The 24,223-nt window shown below is 44.3% G+C and overlaps 2 protein-coding genes across 2 annotated transcripts; one reads left to right on the top strand and one right to left on the bottom strand.

Moving 5' to 3' along the window:
• The first annotated feature begins 1,994 nt into the window (after positions 1-1,994).
• On the top strand, positions 1,995-8,719 carry tsh (teashirt). The gene is made up of 2 exons (XM_017240251.3): positions 1,995-3,517; positions 5,753-8,719. The coding sequence occupies exons 1-2, from the start codon at positions 3,465-3,467 to the stop codon at positions 8,571-8,573; spliced, it is 2,874 nt and encodes a 957-aa protein (XP_017095740.3). The 5' UTR covers positions 1,995-3,464; the 3' UTR covers positions 8,574-8,719.
• A 591-nt stretch (positions 8,720-9,310) lies between these two features.
• On the bottom strand, positions 9,311-10,066 carry LOC108124289 (ER membrane protein complex subunit 7 homolog). Its single transcript, XM_017239898.2, has one exon. It carries the CDS (start codon positions 10,064-10,066, stop codon positions 9,311-9,313), a length of 756 nt encoding a protein of 251 aa, XP_017095387.2.
• Between the last annotated feature and the right edge of the window lie 14,157 nt (positions 10,067-24,223).

Genomic DNA, 24,223 nt, shown 5'->3' with positions numbered 1-24,223 from the left:
GTGGGATTATAAAATATGCAGAATTCTTTTGAGATATTCCGCGCCAGATGATGCTCGTAGATGCTCGCGTATCCAGCGGATACCTTTAGCATCGAATTCCAAATAACAATTTATCAAACGAATTTTTACGATCGGACGCATAAAAAAATTATGTGTTGAAGCCTAAGATACGACAAAAAAATTAAATAAAAAAAAAAAAAAAAAGAATTCCCAAATCAAATTATAGAATCGTAAAAGTATTTATTGCCCAAAGACCCAGAGGATTCTCTCTGATGAGGACGATGAGGGGCCTGACGATGATGGAGCCTCGCAAGAAATGGCTGCTCCCGCCTCATTGCCGCCACACTTGTCTGCCTGCCCCCGGTACCCGCCCCCGGGCGTTTTGATTATTATCGGTTAATTGGTGGATCGTAAAAAACTTTTACGATTCGCTCCCCGGCCTTAAGTGAGCCCGTTTTTGGAAGCAACAAGTGCAGCGAGGATGCGGTTCATTCTGATCAATAAAATCAGCGGCAACAGGCACAGCCATCGGTGGAGCTGTCCACCATTTTCTCACTCAAATGTCGTCAGGTGATGGCCTCTTTTATGGCCCCGCCGGGCATTCGTCAACGATTGGCGGCCTTAAACTCCAGATAATGTAAGCTTTTCGACCAGAACCACTAATGGACCATAACCGCAGATACGGCCATGAAATTGAACTGGAATCAGAGACAACTAACTCCCCGCTGTATAAGCCTAATTAAATTTTCTGAAGAAAGTGGCCAAGACTTGAAGTTTATTGAGTTTTTTAATGATTTTTATAAAAAAAATATTAAATTGCAAGCAGGGTTAATATTTTAAGTGTCTTTATTAAATATTTTAAGGTGTTTTTCGAAATTAGCATTACTCATACGCCCCGTGGTACACTTGAGATAGTCGGGCGGCATAGCTTTTAAATTAAAATTTCCATGTTATCTTACGATTTTAAAATACGACATAAATGTTATTTAAAACTACATTTTTTTAAGAATAAACCTTAATAAATTAAAAATATTTTACACTTTCCTTTGACCATAAAAAAAGTGTAGAAAAGTGCTGCTAATTTAATTGTTTTCCCAGCCAGAAGCCAGAATGGAGAAAAACTGGAAAAAGTTTCTCCGAGCGAAAAGAAAAAGAAAGCAGTGACACACGCACAGGATCAACCCCCACCCTTGTTGGGCGACCACCCCTGTCTCTCACACACACACAGACACGCCGCTGCAACGAGACAAAAGAAGAAAAAAAAAGGGAAAACGGAGAGACTGACATGTCAAGTGAGGCGAAATCCACGAAGATGCTGCAGAGAAGCGAACAAAAGTTGACAGCAGAAGAAAGAAAGTGGGGGTTGTCATGGCAGAAGAGGAAGAGCCATGCAAGGAGCGAGCGAGAAAAGCGCATCAAAGTGACGAGGACGAAAAGCTCCAACAAAACAAACAAACAAAAAAAACAAGACTGAAGTGCAAAAATAACCGACAGAGAGACCCCCAATGCAACAAAAACAACAAGCCAAGCAACAAATTAGAACGACTCACACACACAAACAGACAGGGAAGGGGGAGGGGGGAGTGAGCGAGACAGCGCATGCGAGCCAGAAAATTTGTTTTGAACTGTCATAAATCTTAATTGCGCCGGAGTGATGGAATCGGAATCTGAATCAGAATACCCCGAACGAAACAAGAAGTGGTGCTGGTAGTGGTAGTGGTGGTGGTGTCAGCAGGGGAAGGGTGACGAAAAACAACTAAACAGATTTCACACATTGCGGCCATGGAGAGCGTCGCTCATTGGTCTTTCGTTTCCCCTGCGCTGCTGCTGCCGTCGCTGCTGTTCCAATCCCAAAACGTTCACACATAAACAATTCCAATTGGCGTGAAAGGGGAAATTGAGCGGATTCTGCGCATGCCTCGGCTGACGCTCTCTCTCTCTTTGGGGGAGCTTGCCATGTGCTTGACTCGACGCGCTGCCGCAGGTTCTTCACAGTCAAAAGAAAACCGTTAACACGAACGATCATGCGAGAAAAGCTCTGCGGCGCAAGGAAAAACCACCGTTGAGTCGCCGTCGCCGTCGCAGTCGCGGTAATTAATTAGTCCAGGCAGCGCTGCCTGGGTTCGCGAGCTTAATCACGGCGTTTTGTGACAGCCGTCCGTCTGTGAGTGCCAGTCAACCTCCCGCCCCCCAAACCACCCACACACGTAACGAAAGTGCGCAGCCGTCGCTTAAACGCAAAATCGAATCAGAAATTGCCGTCGCCAAAACGCGCGCTTCGTGTTTGCTCGTCAAAAAAGCAGCGCAGCTTCCAATCGCGTCGCGTCGCATCGCCTCTGCTTTGAACTTCCACTTCATTTTTTTGGTATCAATCAGCGGCAGAGCGACGAGCAGCAGAGTCTTGTGCTTGTGTGTATGTGTGTGTGTGTGTTGTTGTTTGCCTGTCAGTTTGACAGCAGCGGCAGAGCAGCGACCGAGGCAGAGGAAGAGGCCGCGAAGAAGAAGCGACACACGGGCCCAGTGACGACAAGGCAACCAACGACAGAATTCATTCTCTTTTCGACTCTCATCCGGTGAACACCGATGAACACGGAACACGGTGAACACTCACTGATACACCCACACTGATACCGCGTAAAGTGAGAGAGCGTAGTCGTAGTCGTTGTGACGCGTGTTCCGCCAAAAAAAAAAAAAACACACACAATGACAAAAGAATTCAAACAAATTGATAATAAATGGAATATTTGAATGCAAGTGTGATACTACAAAAAATTTTACTAAAATAAATGCAAGTATTCCGATAAAGCAGCCGCCATCATATCTAGTCAAAAAATAAAAACAAAAAACACTGCATCGCGAAATGTTAGATCAAGACTGAATAATCGACAAAAAAATAAATAAAAATTAAAAACACAAATGGTTCAACAAAGTATACGTAAAACAACCACAAATTAGTAATATCCTAAAAATATATTTATTACAAAAAAAAAATAAACTTAATACAAAAAACTAAATCTAAAAAATCCTACAAATATTTACATTTAACGGTATTTTGCTCACCAAAACTACACTTACATTAAAAAATAAAACAAAAAATATGTAAAAAGCAGTTACTTAAATCAACGAAATCTAAACGAAGTATACGATTCAATGCAATTATTAAATTAAATTTAAACCCAAAAAAAAAAACACCACACAAGATACACAAATTACAAAATTACAAAATTATATTCAATTTTTGTCTGCCATACGAGAATATACGAGATATATATTAAAATTAAAATCAAAACAAAAGTTATACGCAAAACGTACCAAGTGCAAAATATTAAAAAACAACCAAAATTTATGAATATTGTGTCAAATTACAATTAAGTTTAAATTGAGTAAACTATCAAGAGTTTGCTTTAAAAAATATTTCAAAAAAATAGAACTCAGTTCCCGTCAAAATTCAACAAAATTTCAAAATGTTGCACGAGGCTTTGATGCTCGAGATCTACAGACAGGCGTTAAATGCCGGGTAAGTTGGATCCATATTCTTATAAAGAATATTCTTGAAAGCACACTCCATGCCCATTCATCATCCAACCCGCAAATAGAAACTACTATATAGACCGATTTTAATCAGAACACCGCCCCAGTTGATAGCCGAAATTGTTGAATGGCCCATTAAAATATTACTTTAGACTCGGCGGGGCCCCCAAATCAGCTAAAATAAATATATCAAGAAATTATGATTTCATAGCCCGAGAATGGTTTGGCGTTGATGATTGTCGCACACCTGTCGTTATAAATTCAGCCCCACGCCAATATCACCGGCCCATATATCACACCCATCCACCCACCACCCCTTTTGGAAATGAAAGCAACAGTTTTCCAAAAAAAAAATGATTGGAAGTTTCGATTTATTTAAGAAACTAAAACAATTATGATCTATCTTTTGGGCTATTAGTTCGAGTATCTATGAAATTATGATTAAAGAAAACCCGTTCTGAAAATGTATCTCGAACTTGTTTAAAGTTCTACTTATAATGTGCAACAATTAGTCTCGATTTAGGATTCAAGATTTTTTCTAAAATCCAAGGTGATGACGTAGCCAATTTTGAATAAATCATGCGAAAAATGAAACACCCCACCCCACACACCCCACCTCTAATATCTGGCACTTCTCTCGCTCTCTCTATCTACCTCTCTCTGTGTGTGTGTGCCTATTACGGGAAGATTTATGTTCACAATTTGCCGCTGATTTGTGCGTGTGTGTGTGTGTTTGTTACCTTTACGGATTAGTCATGACTTTACGGTAGTTTTTTGTTTATTAAATACAACCAAAAGTTACAGATACAGATACTTGTAATGTAAAAGATACTTTTTTTTTAAATTTGTAATTCAAAGATTAAAGTTCTGTAGATACTCTCGAGATTATTAATGAGACACTTCAACTTGTAATTAAGTCTCTCAGTACCTGCGTATAAATCATAGTGATTTAAGCTTAATCGAATAACGAGATTTTAGATTATGATATGCTAGTTACTCAGATACTCAGGTAGTACAGGTATTTCCAAAGAATTCCAATGCGGGCCTAATCTCACCTTGCAATCTGGATGGCTAATTAGCGGTGAGCGATCGGAGCGTAGTGTGTGATATGCTCACCTGTCACCTGTTCACATGAATCAGATTTTATTTTGACATTCCTTAAGGTCCCATCAATATTGCTGTTAGGCTATGTAGTTCTATTGTATACTATCCATCAATTATCCAACAACTTAATGCCCTTTAAGAAGTCCAAAGTCTGATATATTCGCACCCATGACAAATGCCGACTTTGAATGTGAATATCAACATTAACTCTTTGTTATTGATCAAGTTGAGATATTTCCGCAAAGGCGAGAGTCGTTAAAGCAAACTGGCGCCCACACAAACCTCGAAATATTATATATATGTCTATATGGATAGCTAATCATGAAACAAAATTTATATCATTCTGCATATACATATATAGTATATAGTATACACTTCAAAGTCAATCAGACAATCATTCAAAATAAGCTAAACGAAAGCCGCAGAATTATGGGTCTGTGAAATATTTTCAAAAGCAAACAATCGGTGCTATAAAAATTATATATGGATATATAGACTGGCTATGGATAAATGTTATACACTCGAAGAAAAAATATATCATTTAATTAATTTATGCAAACTGTGTGGAATGTGCTTCGAAGATGATAATTGCCTTCGATCTCGCATCTTGGATTATGATCGACTTTGCTCATAACTCACGCCTCGAATCTCGAATTAAACGCCATTGTTCCAAATAGACTTTTATGACCCATTCGTTGGCTTTGGCGGGGTGAGGAGGGGGTGGTGGCAACTAAAACACAGCTGCCACACAGTTTCATTTTTTTATGGCGCTCTGAGATTTGAATAACAAATCGAAATGTTGACATATGTTTGCCATTGTTGGCATTGTGGGTATTGTGAGCTCCTCTCCCCTCCCCTCTCCTCCCCGGCGAATCGAAATATATTTTATATTCCGGGCTATAAAGATTTCCAATGCTCTTGATTGCTTATCTTAGTCTACCTAGTAAGTCCACCTAGCTTGTGAAAGTCCGGAGAAAGCTCTATCTGGCTGATCTTTATGGTTTATAGACCCATTTGGGATTGATGGATTGCTGATTAGACCCTAATGAGAGGCATTATTATTAAGATTAAGACTTAGAACTTGTATTAATCAAAACCCTGTCTTCTTTCCTTGCAGCGCCCTGCCCACAGCTCGTCCCCGCTCCACGGAGTCGGCCAATTCCAGCGAACGCTGCCCCTCCCATGACTCCAACTCATCGGATAATGGCGGCAACGGTGGCCAGCGAGGGGATGCCGCCGCCGCCGGAGTGATGCCCGGCGTGCCCACCACTCTGCACTCGACATTCCCGGCGGTGCCGCAGTCCCTGCCCGCTCAGCCCCCCTCCATGGAGGCCTACCTGCACATGGTGGCAGCGGCTGCCCAGCAGTACGGATTCCCGCTAGCAGCCGCGGCGGCAGCTGGAGCGGGACCACGCCTGCCCCTGCCGCTGGCCAACGAGGCGGCGCCGCCATTCAAACTGCCACCCCAGGCCTCGCCCACGGCGTCCAGCAACAATTCCGAGGCCCTGGACTTCCGCACCAATCTGTACAGTCGGGCGGAGTCCGCCGAGCCACCGGCTTCGGAGGGCGAGGAGGAGGACTTCGACGATGGCGCCAACAACCCCCTTGATCTCTCCGTGGGCACCCGGAAGCGTGGCCACGAATCGGAGCCACAGCTGGGCCACATCCAGGTGAAGAAGATGTTCAAGTCAGAGAGCCCGCCCGCCAATCCCGTGGCCCCGCCCACCGCCAACCAACTTCTGCCGGGAGTGAACCCCTACCTGGCTGCCGTGGCGGCGGCCAATATTTTCCGAGCGGGCCAGTTCCCGGACTGGAACGGCAAGAGCGACCTGGTGGTCGATCCTCTGGAGAAGATGTCCGACATTGTGAAGGGCGGAGCGGGGGGCATGGGTGGCAAGGAGAAGATGCACTCCTCGAAGGCCACGCCACCGCAGTCGGCGATTCCGCCGCCCAAGAGTCCTGTCCAGTCGGCGGCATCCAACCAGAACTCCGAGTCCGGCGGAGGACCCAGCTCCGGAAGTGGCGGTGGTGTGACCAAGGCCCGGCACAACATCTGGCAGTCCCACTGGCAGAACAAGGGCGTGGCCAGCTCGGTGTTCAGGTGCGTGTGGTGCAAGCAGAGCTTTCCCACCCTGGAGGCCCTCACCACCCACATGAAGGACAGCAAGCACTGCGGCGTCAACGTGCCGCCATTTGGCAACCTGCCGAGCAACAATCCCCAGCACCAGTCCCAGCACCACCACCCGGCACCGCCACCACCGCCCCAGAGCCACAACCTGCGCAAGCAGGGATCCGGCTCGGGATCGGGATCCAATCACTCGCCATCGGCGAACGTGAAGAACGCCTTCCAGTACCGCGGAGATCCGCCGACGCCCCTGCCCCGGAAGCTGGTTCGCGGCCAGAACGTCTGGCTGGGCAAGGGCGTGGAGCAGGCCATGCAGATCCTCAAGTGCATGCGGTGCGGCGAGAGCTTCCGCTCCCTGGGCGAAATGACGAAGCACATGCAGGAGACGCAGCACTACACCAACATCCTCTCCCAGGAGCAGAGCATCTCCATCAAGTCGGCCAACGCCAACTCCAACTCGGACGCCAAGGAGAGCCAGAGCAGCCTCAGTTCCGAGGAGAGCCGCACCCTGAGCGCCGTCCTCACCTGCAAGGTCTGCGACAAGGCCTTCAGTTCTCTGGGGGATCTGAGCAACCACATGGCCAAGAATAATCACTATGCGGAGCCCTTGCTGCAGTCGGCTGGAGCGCGCAAACGACCGGCTCCTAAGAAGCGCGAGAAGTCGCTGCCGGTGAGGAAGCTGCTCGAGATGAAGGGTGGAGCCGGTAACCAGGACGACATCGCCGCCGAGAAGTCCGTGGCGCAAGGCAAGCCGGGCCTGGGACCTGGCGGAGGCGATAAGAACGACGCCGCCCTGTTCGCGGAGCGCATGCGGCAGTACATCACCGGGGTGAAGTCCCCCGAGGAGATGGCCAAGGTGGCAGCTGCCCAGTTGCTGGCCAAGAACAAGTCCCCCGAACTGGTGGAGCAGAAGAACGGTGGCGCCAAGGCGCCCGGCTCCTCCTCGGTCCTGAGTGCCATCGAGCAGATGTTCACCACCAGTTTCGATACGCCACCGCGCCACGCCAGCCTGCCAGCCAGTAGTCCCTCCAACTCCTCGACCAAGAACACCTCGCCAGTGGCCTCCAGCATCCTCAAGCGGCTGGGCATCGACGAGACGGTGGACTACAACAAGCCCCTGATCGACACCAACGATCCCTACTACCAGCACTACCGGTACACCAGCAGCGAGAGGAGCGGCAGCGAGTGCAGCGCCGAGGCTAAGCCCAGGCTGGACGCCCCCACTCCCGAGAAGCAACACCCCACGCCGGGCGGGCACGACGAGGATGCCGCCAAGCCGATGATCAAGCAGGAGAAGGATCTGGGCAGGGAGTCGGCGGAGCCCATCAAAATGGAGATCAAGTCTGAGATGGGGGATGAGGGTACCGACGCCGAGGAGTCCTCCAAAATGGAGACCACTCTGGTCAACGGCACTGCCACCAACAACAACAACAACAACAACGTGGAGAGAGGCTCCCCCAAGGCGCCCTCCGCAGCGGCCAGTCCTCAAACCCGGCTGCTACCGCCCCGCAGTCCCGCCGATAGCCAAAGATCCGTCACCCCCAAGTCGCCCGCCTCCAGTCACAAGTCCTACGACGGCAGCTCCGAGGGCAACAAGAAGTATCCGAGTGATTCCCTCAACGCTCTGTCCTCCATGTTCGACTCGCTGGGCAGCAGCAGTGGTGCCGGTGCCGCCAATACCAGGGCCAAGCTGGCAGCAGCGGCCGCCGCCGGAGGAGGTGGTGGTGCCGAGTCGCCGGAGAATCTCAGCTCTGGCGGCAACTCGCTGGCGGCCCTGCGACAATTCTGCGTCAAGAAGGAGAAGACCGCCTAAGTCCGCGAATCCCGAGACGAAAAGCGAAACAGAATCGTTTGCCTTGTTTTCGTTGTTTCGAGCAAAACGCAACATTTTCAACATTTTTTGGTTTGCCAGCGCCACGCCTCGCCTCCGCCACCGCCTCCGGCTCTCCCGAAGACCCGGGTCTGGTGGGTCGGGCCTCGTACACCGAGATTCAAGTCAAAAATGCCGATGGCGGGCATGACGACAAAGACACTGACGTCCTCCGAGGCACACAGGGGACGGATAATACCGCCGAGGACATCGGCACTGCAGAAAGGACGAATATGGATACAATGAGCAGCAGGGATGTTTGTTATTTTGGCCCAAAACGATTCCTGCCGCGTCTTATTCACCCGGCCACTCAGCAAGCACCAAGGCCATCTTTTTCAAGGTAACTATCATAAAAATTAATTAGCCTTAGAAGTCATAAATTATGGTAGTTATTTAATATTTTAAAACCAAGAAGTAAACATCATTTTCTTACCAAAATGTATCTTTCTTTTCTTTAAAGGATGCAGACCGCTCAGGAGAATCCTTGAAAGACCTTGGCTTGCCGGCTGACTGGTGGTGGTGGAATGAGGCAAGACGAACCCCTATCCACGTAATACCAGCCCTTGTCAGGGCTGCCACATGCCTAGGCAAAGAGTTATGAAAATTGGAAAAGAAAAACATTGTGATCAAAGAAAATAAAACAAGAAAGTTTTTATTGAAATAACAATTAGATTCTTGACTTAATGGGCTTTCTTCTTGGGCTTCTCGGTAGATTTCTTCGCCTCTTCGACTTCTTTCTTCGCCGGGGGCTTTCCCGAGAGGAATGAGGACAACATGTCCCCAAAGTCCGGCATGTCGTCTATTTTCGGGAGTGGAATGTTTTCCAGCTCTTTCTTGGTCTCCGGGTCGTTGATGATCCTTGGAATGATCATCATGAGTATGACTGGCACTACCATGATGAGAACCATTGGACTAAGGATGAGATCAAGGAACTGCCACTGCTGACGGCTCCAGAAGAATTGTCGGCGGTACAGGGCATGAAGGCGCAGTGGATAGGGCAGATGGTGGATCATGGATGGCTCGATATAGCTGACCCTTCTAGCGCGGATCTTGCCCTTTCCGGTGATCTCAATCCTCACCTGGCTGAAGTAAATGTCCGGGTGGTGGACCACCAGAATGTGACTTCCATTGGGCACGCCGCTTATCACAAAGTGTCCATCCAGCCTAACGAATCCCTTGAACTCGCCATTGTTTATCGAGAGGGTTACATCCGACATCCAGGTCTTGTCCAGGCTGAAACGCCTGTTCGGGGCCAGAATAATGCCCTCGATTTTGTGGAACGTGTTCTCCGTTACATTGCTGTTGACCACTAATCCCGGGGAAGTACTTGGTATGGTGGTCTCTTTAGTGGAATGGCCAAGACCAAAGAGACACACTATAGATATCACAACAATTTTAACAAAATTTTTGCCCAGCAGTTGAGTTTCAAAATCCATTTTCAGTTCTGAATGGGAGAGCAGGGAAAGGAAATCCAGACTTGAATGTCTTGGCAGTCTTGACGATGTCAAGACCTTTTGACAAATTAAACTTTAAAGTCTAGTTTTTAAGCTAAAAGTTGATGATATTATAAGGCATCTACATACATCTTCAAAATGCCGTCGGCATATCTTATATTTTCCGAAGAAATCAAACAATGACTCACATTCTCCTTCATATGAATTTCAAAACTTCAGCCGCCCTTTCCTAGGACTCCTCTCCATAAAATCGTGACTCTGGCGACTTTTGTTCACCCATCAACGTGGAGTATGTGGAGACATTGTGGCCATATTTTCGTGGCAGTTAAGAGCCAGGCCAAAAAAACCTGGCCAAGTAGCTGCCACAAATTTGCACTTTTGATGAACGGTTTTGGGCTTCTGTGCCGCGCGAATCACGGCAAACATGTGCAATAATCTCCAATGGCAATTTTCGCAAGTAGCTCCCGAGATCTCAACAAGTGTTGCTGCGGCGCATGCGCTACCAATTTACCAATATAATTTGACTTGGCCAAAATGATCGGAGATCGCAGGGCCCTGGTGGTGTCGTCATTATGGCAATTTCGTGTTCATCGTTTGATTTAGCGCCATCGTACCTCAACCGGCTCGTCTGCCTTCAGTTGTTTGTATTTAAATTTCCCTCCAGCTTGATCTTTATTTTTTTTTTATCGTCGTGGTTAGAGAGTTGTTGCTGCTGTGGCTGTGGCTGTTGCTGTGATGTTGCTGCAATGTTGCAATGTTGCTGCGATGTTGCTGCTTCTGGCTGCGCTCAATTGACAGCGCATGCTCATGAAAATTTAAATTATGGTTCGCGACGACTCCGGTCATGTGGAGCGGGGCATGGTCTGGGGTTAGCTCTGATGCAGATTAAGTTGCCACCAGATACCCAGCCCCAGATCACTGAATGGAAAAGAATTGGACATTCAATTGAAGTGAATGAATGGGGTTTCAATTAGATACCAAATAGAGATTGATTTGGATTCTATATAATCACCAGAATCAGTATTAAATCTTAATGATTTCCAGCCTGATCCAACAGAAAGCTCTCGTCATCGTTCGGTCTCCCTATAAATGTTCTATAAATAATAACTAATCTAATCTGGGCGAAAATAAAAAGAGGGAAGGGAAGAAAAATATGATCAATAACGATCAAAAACAATGCGTAAATCAATCAAAGGAATTGATAGCTAATGACTGATTTACAACAAAAGACTCATGTCTGAGTCGTAAATCCCCACCAATGCAATCATCAGTATCAATATCATCATAATCATCGTCGTCGGCTCCGTTCCTATCAGGAGGAAGAGTTTGGCATGACACACCATCTACTATGTCGGCTTATCCCTATCGCTAAATGCCCCCAAAATTCATCGGTTCAGCTAGCTTTTGATAATAAAACAATTTGAGCGATTGCAAGATAATCGTTTAATGACTTTGCCGGCGATAGGCCACAGAGATTTACTATATAGATTGCGATCGCCTAAGCGACTCTCTGTCGTCTTATCATCCATCCATGGGCCTCCTCCATTCGACAATAAATCACTGCGAACGTGCTAACCAGCCTTGCCCAGTATATATGTAGTATATAGTATTCGATTCCCTGAAGACCCTTCATAAGTGATTTGCTAGAAGACGTTTTTCGTTTCTGATTTCAACCCAAAACCAAATCGATGTCCTCCAATGGCCATAAATTTAAAGGAACCTTTGTGTTTTATGCGGAAAAGGGAAACTTTTAAATATTCATGCGTGATATTTGTCGCAGCGACAGGATCGCCTTCAGATCGAACGATCGATTGTTTCTTTCCAAAACCAAAAAACCAGAACAACGACAGCATCCCAGAATCGAATCCGAACCGACGTCAGTCAGGCCCAAAAACAATTGTTTAGGAGCCACCGAGACAATGGGTCATTTAGGCCGGGACTCTGGATTTTGTGGGCCTGGCCAAAATAAGAAAAAAAAAAAATAAAACGTTGCCCATCCTGACAGCCAACAAGTATTGCACGATCCTCCAGCATTTGGGTATCAGGATCAGGATCCGGGGGGTTGTCCTTGTGAGTGATTTATTTAGTTTGTGTCAAATGTTGAAATTATTGGCCCCGAGATGCAAAATCGTTTCAGTCCTGGTCGTGATGACATCTCCTTGCATATCTTAACACATTTCGGTATTCCCTGAAGGATCATTTCACAGAAGGTGAAGTCGAAATCCCAGAAACTTGAAATTCGTATGCAAATTCGCCAGGAATGTGAGTTAGGTTGCGACATATTCCTGATAGACCTGGAGGGGTCTTTGAAGCCTTTTCATGTTCTCGAGACAAGCTAATTGAAAAGAGTTAATAGCAATATATTTTAAAATATTTATTATAAGATTAGAAATAACTTTTAATTAAAAGAATGTCTGGGAAATGCCTTGGAATAACTATTCCTGCCTCCTGATATGGGCGATGATGTTGACGATGATGAGGCAGCCAGCCAACAAGATGGAGTGGAGTGGTCTGGGCGCATTTAAAACAAGTTCAAGATGCAAACAATGGATCATTATCCCAAGACCTAAAAAAAAAAAATAAACTAAAACAAAAAAATAAAAATAAAAAAAAAATGAAGGAGAAAGACGCGAAACAGATACAATCGAGCGCAATCGCCACGGCATTCCCATAGGTTACACGGGGAGATGGGAGATGCCACAAGTCCAGGCCATCCCATCCTTAACCCATCCCCAAAAGATACCGGGGCCCAAGTGAGACAGAATGATGGTGCAACAGAGAGAGAGAGAGGTTCCGATGGCGATGGCTCTTGTTGTTTATTGATTACACGCTTTTGGGGAATGCGCCATGCATTGGGGCACGGTGGGTTGCAACTCGCCAGCAACTTGCGACTGGCAACTTGCAACTCGCAACTTGCGACTCTTGGCCATAATGGTGCGGATGCCAGCGGCTGCAACATGCGCCTGTCATGCGATCGCCGCCAAGAACATAACATCCATTACACAGCCATCGACCACAAGAGCAGCGGACCAGCAGCCAAGGACCACAGTACCGGAGGAGGACAAGAAGGACCAAGCGGAGGAGGCTGGCGATGGAGATGGGGTTGGGGATGGGGATGGGAGCGATTGTGAATGCGATTTGGCGGTGATCGGAGCAAAGAGCGCTGGGGCTATCGCCGGGGCGAGAGCAATATGAAATTCAATGCCACATTTGCTGCATGAACTAGAAAAAAATATACAGAAATGTTAGTTGAAAGTTGAAGTACTTAGACGTGTGAATACTCTTTAGAGATATTAGAACTAAAGTTTGAAAAATGTATATTCAAGAGCTTTGGAATATTTTTTCAATATTTAGCTATAAACTGCCATCAGCTTAAATATTTTAGATATCATCTAATAGCTAATCTATCCATTAAGAATACCCTTCCCCCAGTACCTGGCATACTTCCACCTAGAGCTTAGATTTTAAAGGATAAACGCCACACTGCACCATAAAGTTCTCTACTTGCTTCTGGCAGCAGTTGCAGCTGCAGTTGCAGTTGCAGTTGCAGTTACTGTTGCTGATGTTGCTGTTGTTGGTGTCTTGGGATCACCGCCTGTCTACCATGCATTTAAATACAAAATATCAAAATTAGCATTTGTAACAATGGCGAATTGGCCAGAAAAATAATGGAACTGACCTGGCCAACGATGATCATGGCCATGGCCTGGCTGCTGCAAACTGCTATTGGCATTGCCAGTTCTGCTCGTAAATCAGACATTGGTCGGGGGAGTAGCACCTAGGGGACATGGACAGGACAGGACAGGGCAGAATCCAGGGCCATCCAGGGGCGTCCAGACGACAACGACGACTGCACTAAATTCCCCACTGGTGCAATGATCCAAACCGAATCGCAGCAAAATCAGCAAAAATGTGTGTTGTCGTCTGTGACGATGGCGACAACATTTACAACGGGAGCAGCTACAGGTCGTCCGGCCGACGACAGCCAAACCAGCGACAGATCTTGGCCATTGGCTACACAGCCTGGCTAAAGGCCAATCCGGGCCGTGACTACAACTACTGACATTCAGGCCCAGACGCGATCAGTAATCGAATATCGATACTGGCTAAAGCTTTACCATATTTGTACAATGAGCAACATACTATGGAATATGCTATTTGAGAAAGTCTATAAGATAGTTATTTTATTTTTGGCTTAATATAAGGGGAGGATATCCTTAAGATTAAGATCCTAGGGGTCAAAAGTTTCATCTATAATATAAATATTTTATTTTTGGTTTAAAATAAAGTGGGCAAAATTTTTTCAGGGTACATTGAAGGGTATTTTGAAGGGGACAGCCCAGAAAATTTGACAAAAAATCTTAAAAATATTTTGTTCCCATATTTTGATGCAGATTTATGAAGAATCGATCCACAAATCGTTTAAGGTATTCCGTTCAAGAATCGGATGAATATTTCCTAAGATATGGCCTTCGCAGTGGGTCATATGGGGCTCCCCATGCATTTTGCACATTTTGAAGGGGACAGCCCAGAAAACTTGACAAAAAATCTTAAAAATATTTTGTTCCCATATTTTGATGCAGATTTATGAAGAATCGATCCACAAATCGTTTAAGGTATTCCGTTCAAGAATCGGATGAATATTTCCTAAGATATGGCCTTCGCAGTGGGTCATATGGGGCTCCCCATGCATTTTGCACATTTTGAAGGGGACAGCACAGAAAATTTGACAAAAAATCTTAAAAATATTTTGTTCCCATATTTTGATGCAGATTTATGGAGAATCGATCCACAAATCGTTTAAGGTATTCCGTTCAAGAATCGGATCAATATTTCCTAAGATATGGCCTTCGCAGTGGGTCATATGGGGCTCCCCATGCATTTCGCACATTTTGAAGGGCCCAGAAAATTTGACAAAAAATCTTAAAAATATTTTTTTCCCAGATTTTGATGCAGATTTATGGAGAATCGATCCACAAATCGTTTAAGGTATTCCGCTCAAGAATCGGATGAATATTTCCTAAGATATGGCCTTCGCAGTGGGTCATATGGGGCTCCTCATGCATTTTGCACATTTTGAAGGGGACAGCCCAGAAAATTTGACAAAAAATCTTTAAAATATTTTATGCAGATTTGTGGAAAAGAAATCGAAGGTGTAACTTTCAGCACGAGGGGCCCTGAAAGTCTTTCGTCGGGGGGGCCCAGTGGGCAAGCGCGCCTTTGCCCACCTTTTAAATCCGCTACTGGTTTAAACTAAGGGAGGATATCTTCAAGATTAAGAGCCAAAAGGTTAAGAATTTTAGGAGGTTCAGGAGGAGTTTCTTAAAAATTTCAACCTTTATTTGTAAGCCTGGTTAAGTAACTACTATCTACTAAACTTTTATTTTTTGAAATACAAACAGAAAGTCAAGACCTCAGCCTGAGGATATTATTCGCGGGGAGCCGACACACACCGATATAGAAATCTATAAATATTGGCATTATAAGCCGGCAATTTACGATCGCCCGTCCGATGCCTTTGATTTGAAGTTGAGCACATGCGAATATGACCCCTGGGGCGGGAAAACAAATCCACCAAGAAGGGGAGAGACGGGGTGGTAAGGAGGCGCATTGCATATGGAGTAGCCTGCCACATAGCACCGTTATGATTTCCTCTGGCGCTCGCCTCAGCATTTTGCACTTAATTTAATTTGTGTAGCAAACAAGTGGGGGGAAATCCAAAAAAAAAAGAAAAGAGAAGCTGGAAGAAGGCTGGTGGGGAGGGCGCCACATCAAGCGCACTGGCCGCCCGGAGGGGGCGTGCCAGGCACCGCCTCTACCGCTGCCACAGTCGCAGTCACAGCCACAGCCGCTGCCATTGCCACTGCCGGCTGGCCGATATCAGTTTCATGGAACTATGGTCACGATTTGGCAATAATGTTGCTTAAATACGCTAGCCATTCGGACTGTAACTCCGTCTGCGGACTTTGAATCGAGTTCGCACTGTGGGAGGACACGGGCCCGGGGTACAGTGGTACCCAGCTGGCTTGGAGCACCAATTGTAAAACATTCGCCGGCAAGATTTGTTTGCAGGATAAAAATAAAATTGTTCATTTAAAGTAGCTGCTTCTGTGTTGGATTTTTTCGTTAAACTGAAGTTGCTTTTTTTTCGATCTGTGGCCGCCTCCAAATTGGCTTTGTTTATGGGATCGTTTTAATCGCGAAGCGAAAAGGACCTGCGGGTTAATTTCTTAGCGCTACTTAATTTTCGGTCCAAACTGGAATTCCATACGAAAGCTTATCAATCGCATTTTGATTTGGCCTCCTCGATTAGATGTTTATGTTACGGGGAGTAACGATATTGTTATGTGTGTTTCTGGGGGCTGAACATGCCTAACATCGGATGTTGTCTTTGCCGAATGTCACGATCCAATGAGTTGTCGATACGCTCGATTGCCGGATCGATAGTGCAACAGGGTCTACTACTATATGTTCATAGAGAATTGGTTGGAGAAAGGCATTTACATTCAGTACAAATTGGTGAATGTGCTCCGAGAGTTTGTTGTTAACACGAAATGCACTTGTCTCTGACAACCAAACAAACAATGGCCACAGGTGAAGAGAAAATACAATTTAATAAAAATGGAATAGTTGCCATTCGAGCACGACTTTAATAAATTGTATATTAAGCTATGCAAATCATAGGAAAATGTATAGCTAATGTTTGGGGAAAATAGCCCTAACATTGGGTATCTTTCAGGGGTTACTTCGGGCACCCCATTCAGTGCAGAAATCATAAAAAACAGCCGCACATGTCTCAACTTCCGCATGGAACGTATGGAGCCTTCAAGTGTCTCAGATAGGTAATATCTGGATAAAAAAAAAAAACTTCCACAGAATGAAAAATAATCGGAAAATAGAACCGAAAGGAAAGCCAAACTTCCTTTCTTCCTGCCATCCAGCCAGCCAGCCACCTTCCAAGCATCCTGACGACAGTCGACGGCTGAGAGCTGCCAAAAACCAATCTGAACGGGTGTGTGGTGTGTGTTTGTGAGTGTATTGTTCAAGAACGGCAGGAGGCAGTTTTCCAAAAACGGAAAACCATACCAGAAACGTATACCGAACCGAAAAGTGAACCGCAGCGAAGTGAAGCGAGAGAAAAACGAATTTTTCGTCTATTTCGATGGCAATAATTCAAAATATGAAGACGGCTCGATAGTCATAAATCTGTCAAAAATCCATTTCTTTCATTTTACCCCCGAAAACAGCATTGCCTGGCGTTTCCTTGCTTCGATTGTGTATGCGTGTGTATGTTTGTGTGGTGCCTGCTTGCTAAGCGTATCTTTCAGATACATAAACTGGCACTTCAAAAACTGAACTAAAAATGAAATACTGTGCCAGGCGGCTGCGCCTGTCGCCGTCTCTTTTGGGTTCTGTTTTCAAGAGATCCACTCGAATCATCAGCCTTTTCCCATAGCTCCTCAGCTCTTTCCCGAAATACCAAGACCAGAAGACAAGCCAATCCAAGCCAATCCAATCCAACTCGCACCGAAGCGTAACTGAACCGAAAGTGAAGCAAAAGTATCTGCTCACTGCTCACTTCAATCCATAAGATACAAGCCCTCCCCTGCTATTTCTCCAGCCCCAAACAAGATCGGCATGATGGAAAGCAGCCATCGCACCATATTTCAGTCAATTAGAACTGTCATAATTCATTCTTCGGAGTTATTTAGTTTTTGCTGTGAGCTGTGTGCTGTGTGGTGGCTGCTTTTACTGTTGGTTTCTCTACCCTATATACAGCGTATAATTTATGGTTCGACCTCATGACGAGTTCCAGAAAATTCAACCCGAAAATATATAAGGAAATGTGTTTTAAATAGCAATACATAAGTGCTTTTTGGGCACTCCATCAGAAATTATATAGTTTTTCAATTCTATTATGAGGGGTAATTATATGGAAGAACTATTAAGTTTTTAAGGAAACAATTTCGAGTCTATAGAGTAAATAACTCCATCATACCATACCATACACTTCATTTAATGTGTCACCATAATTATGTCCATAATAAGCTTATATTGGCCAAAGGATAAAAACCATATGGCTCTAAAGCTCTTAAATATCCTTTTATCCGTCTCTATAAATGCTCCGGTATGTCCTGTTTTCCCGCCAAAAGCAAGAACTGGCTATCGGAATTGATGCCGCCAATTAAGAGGCGTTGAAAAACATTTCGACCAAATTGCATAAGCCTCGGGACGCAAAACGCTGCAAGAGCTGCCATGGGAAACCACACACATATCAGCACTCACAACACATCCGACACAATCCAATGTTGATTACCACATAAAAATCCAGTAGAAAGGACCAAAGTTAAGCGTCCTTATTCCAACCAGCACAAAACCCCAGCAGGACCAATCCTCCCGTTTGATTGCCTCTCGGCGAGAGTGAGCGCGAAAATTATTCCTAAAAACAAATACAAATTCATTTGAGTGGATTGCCACGTCGGCCCTCGCCCCACATATCCTTTTAGTCCTTTTTGCAGTGCATTTTATGCGTTGCAACCAGCTAATGGCCTGGCCAGCGCTCGCTCTCTCACTCTCACTCTTTTGGATGATTATCCTGCAATTTGTGTCCTGAACTGCACTGGCCAGGATTCAGTTGGTCTCCAGGATTTGCGGCCTGGGCAGTGCACTGTGCGTGCATGGTGGAAATTGTCGCTCTTATTGCCTTTTTCGCAAAAATTATTTCGCGTTAATGGCAATTACCACTTATGTCCTGGGCAGCGCTGCTACTGCTACTGGTCCTGCTCCTGCTCCGGGTCCTGCTGCTGTCCCGCTGCGTGTCCTGGCAATGCAATTCGAAATTATTTTTAAAGAAATGATTTCCAGTTAATTTATGTTAAGTGTAGTTAAGTGAAAATTGTGTTTGAAAATTAGCCAAACGCGGGGCGTGGTTTATGTGGCAACTCAATTAGCTTTACTGCTCGAATGCTGGATGCCAGATGCCCGGAATGGGATAATCAATGTTTTAATGTTTTTTTGGAGAAATCCGATCTCATCAAGGCTTTATCTCAACCTTGGGCCGAATCGGTAAAGGCTTTGGAGCATTGGATTTTGAATGAAAAGTATTCAAAGTTTGCCACAACTCCGAAATGAAGTTTGAAGTTGCAACTTGGGTGGTGGCATGAGCGGTGGTGGAGGGTGGTGACTGTTGCAAGGTAGCCACTGAGCCAGCGGCTGCAATGGAAAAATGGGCGGGTTGGCATTTTCGGGGGGCAGGCAATTGGAATGGAGTGGAGTACAGTGGAGTGGAGTGGCTTGGAGCCAGTGGCAAAGTGAAGGAGCCAGTTGAATGGCAAAGAGCAAACAAGAAGCAGCATCGATGAGAAAAATCGAAACAACAACAACAACAATTGAAACGAAAGCAGTGAAGCTTTCAAGAAGCAGCAGCAACGAATCAACAGCAGCAGAAGGAACAATGACGAGGAGGAGCAGCAGCAGCAGACGAAAAAGTCAACGACAACAACGGCAACACTGGCAACAAAAAAATACCCACCAGCAGCCACATCCAAGAGTATAGATTTTTGTTGTTGCTGCTGTACAGCATCTTTTGCTCTTCTTCTTCGCTCTTCTTTTTGATGGACAGAACAATGGGAAAAGGGGTGGAATCGTTGGTTCAAACAACTCACACAGATACTTTTTGTATCTGGTAGCCGGCGTGTACGTGTCTGTGAGATATGAATTTCGATTTGCATTTTACAAGTCCGGATGCCGCCAGAGCGAGGGAGAGAGAACACCACAAAGAGAAGGAGGGCACACACCACACAGCAAAACAGAATCGACAAAAATGTCGACCGAGGGCAACATAAAAATTGATGGATTCTTCTTCAACGCTTCCAATGTGGCACAGAAGGGGTGGTGGGGTGTGGTGAGGTGGGCTAGGGTTGGGGGTTAAGTTGGTTTTGGCTTGCGAAGGGTTTGTGGCAACTTGGCTGGATGGTGGGGTGGTGGAAGGAAGAGAAGCTCGTTTTTGTGATTCGTTTAAGTTTTAGAAGAAACAGCAAGGGGCAGATTAATAAAATCGGGGCTATATCTTAACAGTTATTTGTTTAAATTTATAAGAAATTTATTAAAGATTGATTTAACTTCTTAGGTTTTCCTTTTTATACTTCTTAGATCTTAAAATAGAAGGATTAAAACAATTGGCATAACCGGAAACATTAGAAAAAATTTTGTTGCCTACTTTTTTGGGCGCCATTAGGAGTTACTCATACGCCCCTGAGACTACTAAGCCTTGAGTCAAGATGGCTGCTTCATAAGCAAATAAAATGATAAAATTTCATTTAATCTTAAATATTTTAAGAAAATAAGTTTTTTTTTAATATTTTTTCTATAGAGTAAGGTAACCTTAATACTAAGGCTAGCTAGGAATATAACTACTACTACTCATACCATTTCCTGTGAAAAGTTAACCCACCTCATCAGGTGAACCTAAACCCTTAACCCTTATTGTTCGATTCGATGATGCTCGCACTTTGCTTTGCACTTTTGCAGTTTCTTTTTGCAACACGCTTTGTGCTTCGGCACTATATTGCTCTTGAGTAAGTATTGGTGCTCATGCTGCTCTCTCTTTTCCTGCCGCGTCCTCCGTCCTTTTCTGACTGCATTGTGAGTTTGAGTTTTGTTCGAGCGCATTGAGCTGTCAACTTCATGTCTCAGCAACATTTCGTTTTCGTTTGCCTTCTGTTTGTATTTGTTGTTGTTGTTGTTTTCTTTTTTCTGTGGCATGATGTTGCTGTTGTTGTTGATGGAATCTGGCCAGAGAAAAGCAGTCAAGTCAACTACCAATCAGGTCGGTTGCTGCCTCTTTGGCCAAAAGGATTTCACGTGCAACTTCACACACACAAAATGGCAGACATCTTGCTTGGCTACTTGCTGCTATTGCTACTGCTGCTGCAGCAACCTGTATCTGTATCTTTGAGTATCTGTGTATATCTTGTCCCCTTTGTGTGTGTTGCTGCACACACGAAAATGTTTTCCCTCCTTAATTGAGTCACTTGAATATGCAATTTTTCAAAACTGCTCCACAAATGAAAAATCGACCACATCACAACATCGTTAAGTGGCCAGGCGGATGCGGGGTAGTCGGGGGAGGTGCCAACTGGAGACCCAAGTCATGATATGATTTAATTAGGAGTTTCCACGGGCAATTAATCTTGCGCCTTTCTTCTCAAGCAGCCGAACTGCAGATGCAGCACTCGTTAGTCTAAAAAAACGTCTATGTCTGGGATGAGGGTTAACGTTTATGCGGTTAAGAATACAGGAAAACAAAAAAAGAGAAATTTTAAAAGAGGCTTTAAAATAAATACTTCAGTCTATATATTGTTATTATCTCTACCGATTATCTCTTATATTTTTCAAAAAAGTTATTTCGATCTATTGCCCCATAAACGTAAATTTCATTACCTGTTTCTGGTTCATTGAATGAACCACTCAAGTGACTTTCAACCTCACTCATTCTTTGGCTCCCACTCGCTATCTATCCCTTTTTAGCACACATAGTTCTCCTATGCCGACATCTGACATTTCAATTATTCAAAAGAGCCAAGTGAGGAGGCCCTGAGAAGAGTCCTATGCCAGACACATGTTGGATCGACCTTTTCCTTTTCTGCCTCTTCAGAGCGACATTTTGTGAGATTAATGCGCCAATTGTTTCCCTCATCTCTCCCTGTCTCTGGGTCCACCTTTCTCCTACTCCCTCGCTCAGGATTCGATAATAATGCAATTACAATTTGAAAAATGAAGTCTGACAGTTTTGAATTTGTCATGGTATTTATCAAAGTCGATTCAGACCGCGCCATATGCAGGCCCCCGAAGATGAAGATGGAGGTGCTGGCTGCGAGGAGAAGGAACTCCGGATCGGACAATCACGACGGAATCTCGGTCGCTGGAACTTGCCACCTGCCGCCGTCAGGGGTAAGAGAAAAAAAATGAACTTGTCACTTTCATCGCAGGTAAATCAGTTTCTTTTATGGCTGAAGGATTTCCATTTGTATCTGGTGGTATATCTTTTTCCCTTCCATCTTCTTCCTCAAGGTTAACATTTTTATTTTTTTTATCGAGATCCTACAAAAGACTTATTAATAGCTCTATTAATTCAGGGATAAGAGGGAGACATCTCCATCGGTTACCAGAGCCAGCTTTTAATTCAGTTGTTAGCCCTTTATTAAGGATGGGTTCTGATGAAGTGGGTTTCGCTCTTGATAAATGAAAGTGCTGGTATTGGATTTCTTTTTTTAAGATTTAGGTCCAAAAGAGGGCCCAATACTATGTTAAAGAATCAGAATTCTTTTCATACTTGTACTGCTCTTTAATATCCTTGATTGGACATGCTTATTTTAATGTCCTCCGCCAACCCTTCCGTGGAAGCTATGCAAATTATTTCGATTGTAAAAATGTCAGAAAAAATCCTCATTTTATTTACAGAACTTTGAATGACATGAAATATGAAAATGCAGCAAATGGAATAGCAACCGGAACAAACAAAAAACAATGGGCAATTGCTGGAAAAAAAAATATTTTTGTAGAGAACCGACAAAATAGATAGTCGCATCCACAACAACAGAAAATCATCTAAAAATCTGTGACGCAATAAAATAGAATTAATGAAACCGGAATTATGCGACCCATTCGGGGGAGAGGCCGGCAGGCAGACAGATTAGGAATGGGATCGAGACAGGACCTGTGTCCAATGCTAAATATGTCCCTGTCTGTCGCATCTAATATTAATAAATATCTTCAATCTGATGGCAGTGAGTGCAAAATAGTTATGGCGCGATATGCAATTAAAATATAGCTAAAAACCAAATGAGAAAAAACATGGAGCGAGCAGAGGCCAGAATGGCAGAGAGTACAAATACCCCTGACAGGTAATAAAAGTAATTTATGCGCGCTAAGGGTTGTAAATGCGACATCAGGAGGTGGTTGCAGATTGGAGTCCGGGAGTCGGAGATGAAAGTCGGGGAACAGTCAGCGCTCGTTTTAATGCTGATGACGATGACACGCAGCCAGCACAGCACTAAGGACATTCCCCATCCAAAATATCCTCCATGCCCCGATTCCATATTTCATTCATGCTATCAAAGATCACAAATCAAATTATTATGCCATGTGATGGCCATGCGGCAGACATACTTAGCATTTTGCGAATGGGATTGAAAGACTATATCAACCACCCATAAGATATAGGAAAATATATATATATTTATTAATAAAACATAGGTAAATTATTTGAAGAATAAATATAGATTTTAGCTGTTAGAGGCCTTAAATTATTTGTTAGGGTATTCTTTGTGGTCTTCTATGATTAACTAAAATATACAACTTTATAATATATAAATCACTTGTTCATATTTATTTTAATTTCAGATAATCACCCCTCATATATTTTTTTGTGAATGATGATGATGAGGCATTTCCACAATCAACCTGATTAATTTTAAAATAAATATGTATTTTATGTGAGAAATAAATATTAACGAAAGAGGTTATCTACATTATTGATTCGACTATAATTTTAAAGTTTTGGACAAGAACCATTAGTGAAAAATTATAATCCTTGAAAAAGTTCCCAGCAAACCATTGCGGGAAACCCGCATTGTCGTATACTTAGGGTCGTCAGCAAAAAAGGAAGCTTGACGTGTGCCAAATGCTCATTTAACTGTCCGAACAAGAAAAACTGGTGAAAATTACGAGTGCGATTTGAAGCCAAAGGACCAAGACCATCAAGCTGCCAAAGCCAAATCCGAACTTCAGCCACCTCGAAGGACACACGGACGACAGTCGTTGAGAGAGAAGAGGAAGCGCAGAACAGGATATTATTTTTATGATATCTGTGTCCAATCTCCTGATTTATTCGGCCGCACGAATCAGAATTATTTTATTCAAAGCGAACAGCCCTAAATAACTGAGCCTGTCTGACATAAACTGACTGCCAGGACTGCCAGGATTGCCAGAACTGCCATTTTGGTCCCGTGCCCTTTTTTGGCTTGAGCAGTGGTGGAGTTTCAGTCCAGTCGTCCTTTTTTGCGTTTAATTTTATACAATTGAGTGATTTATACGTGTCACAAAATAAAAAAGAATTATGACTACCCGCCCGACCGG

The sequence above is a fragment of the Drosophila bipectinata genome, chromosome 2L (assembly GCF_030179905.1).
Source record: "Drosophila bipectinata strain 14024-0381.07 chromosome 2L, DbipHiC1v2, whole genome shotgun sequence".
Taxonomy (NCBI): domain Eukaryota; kingdom Metazoa; phylum Arthropoda; class Insecta; order Diptera; family Drosophilidae; genus Drosophila; species Drosophila bipectinata.
Note: the sequence above shows the minus strand (reverse complement) of the source record. Positions and strands in the feature narration are given on the sequence as shown.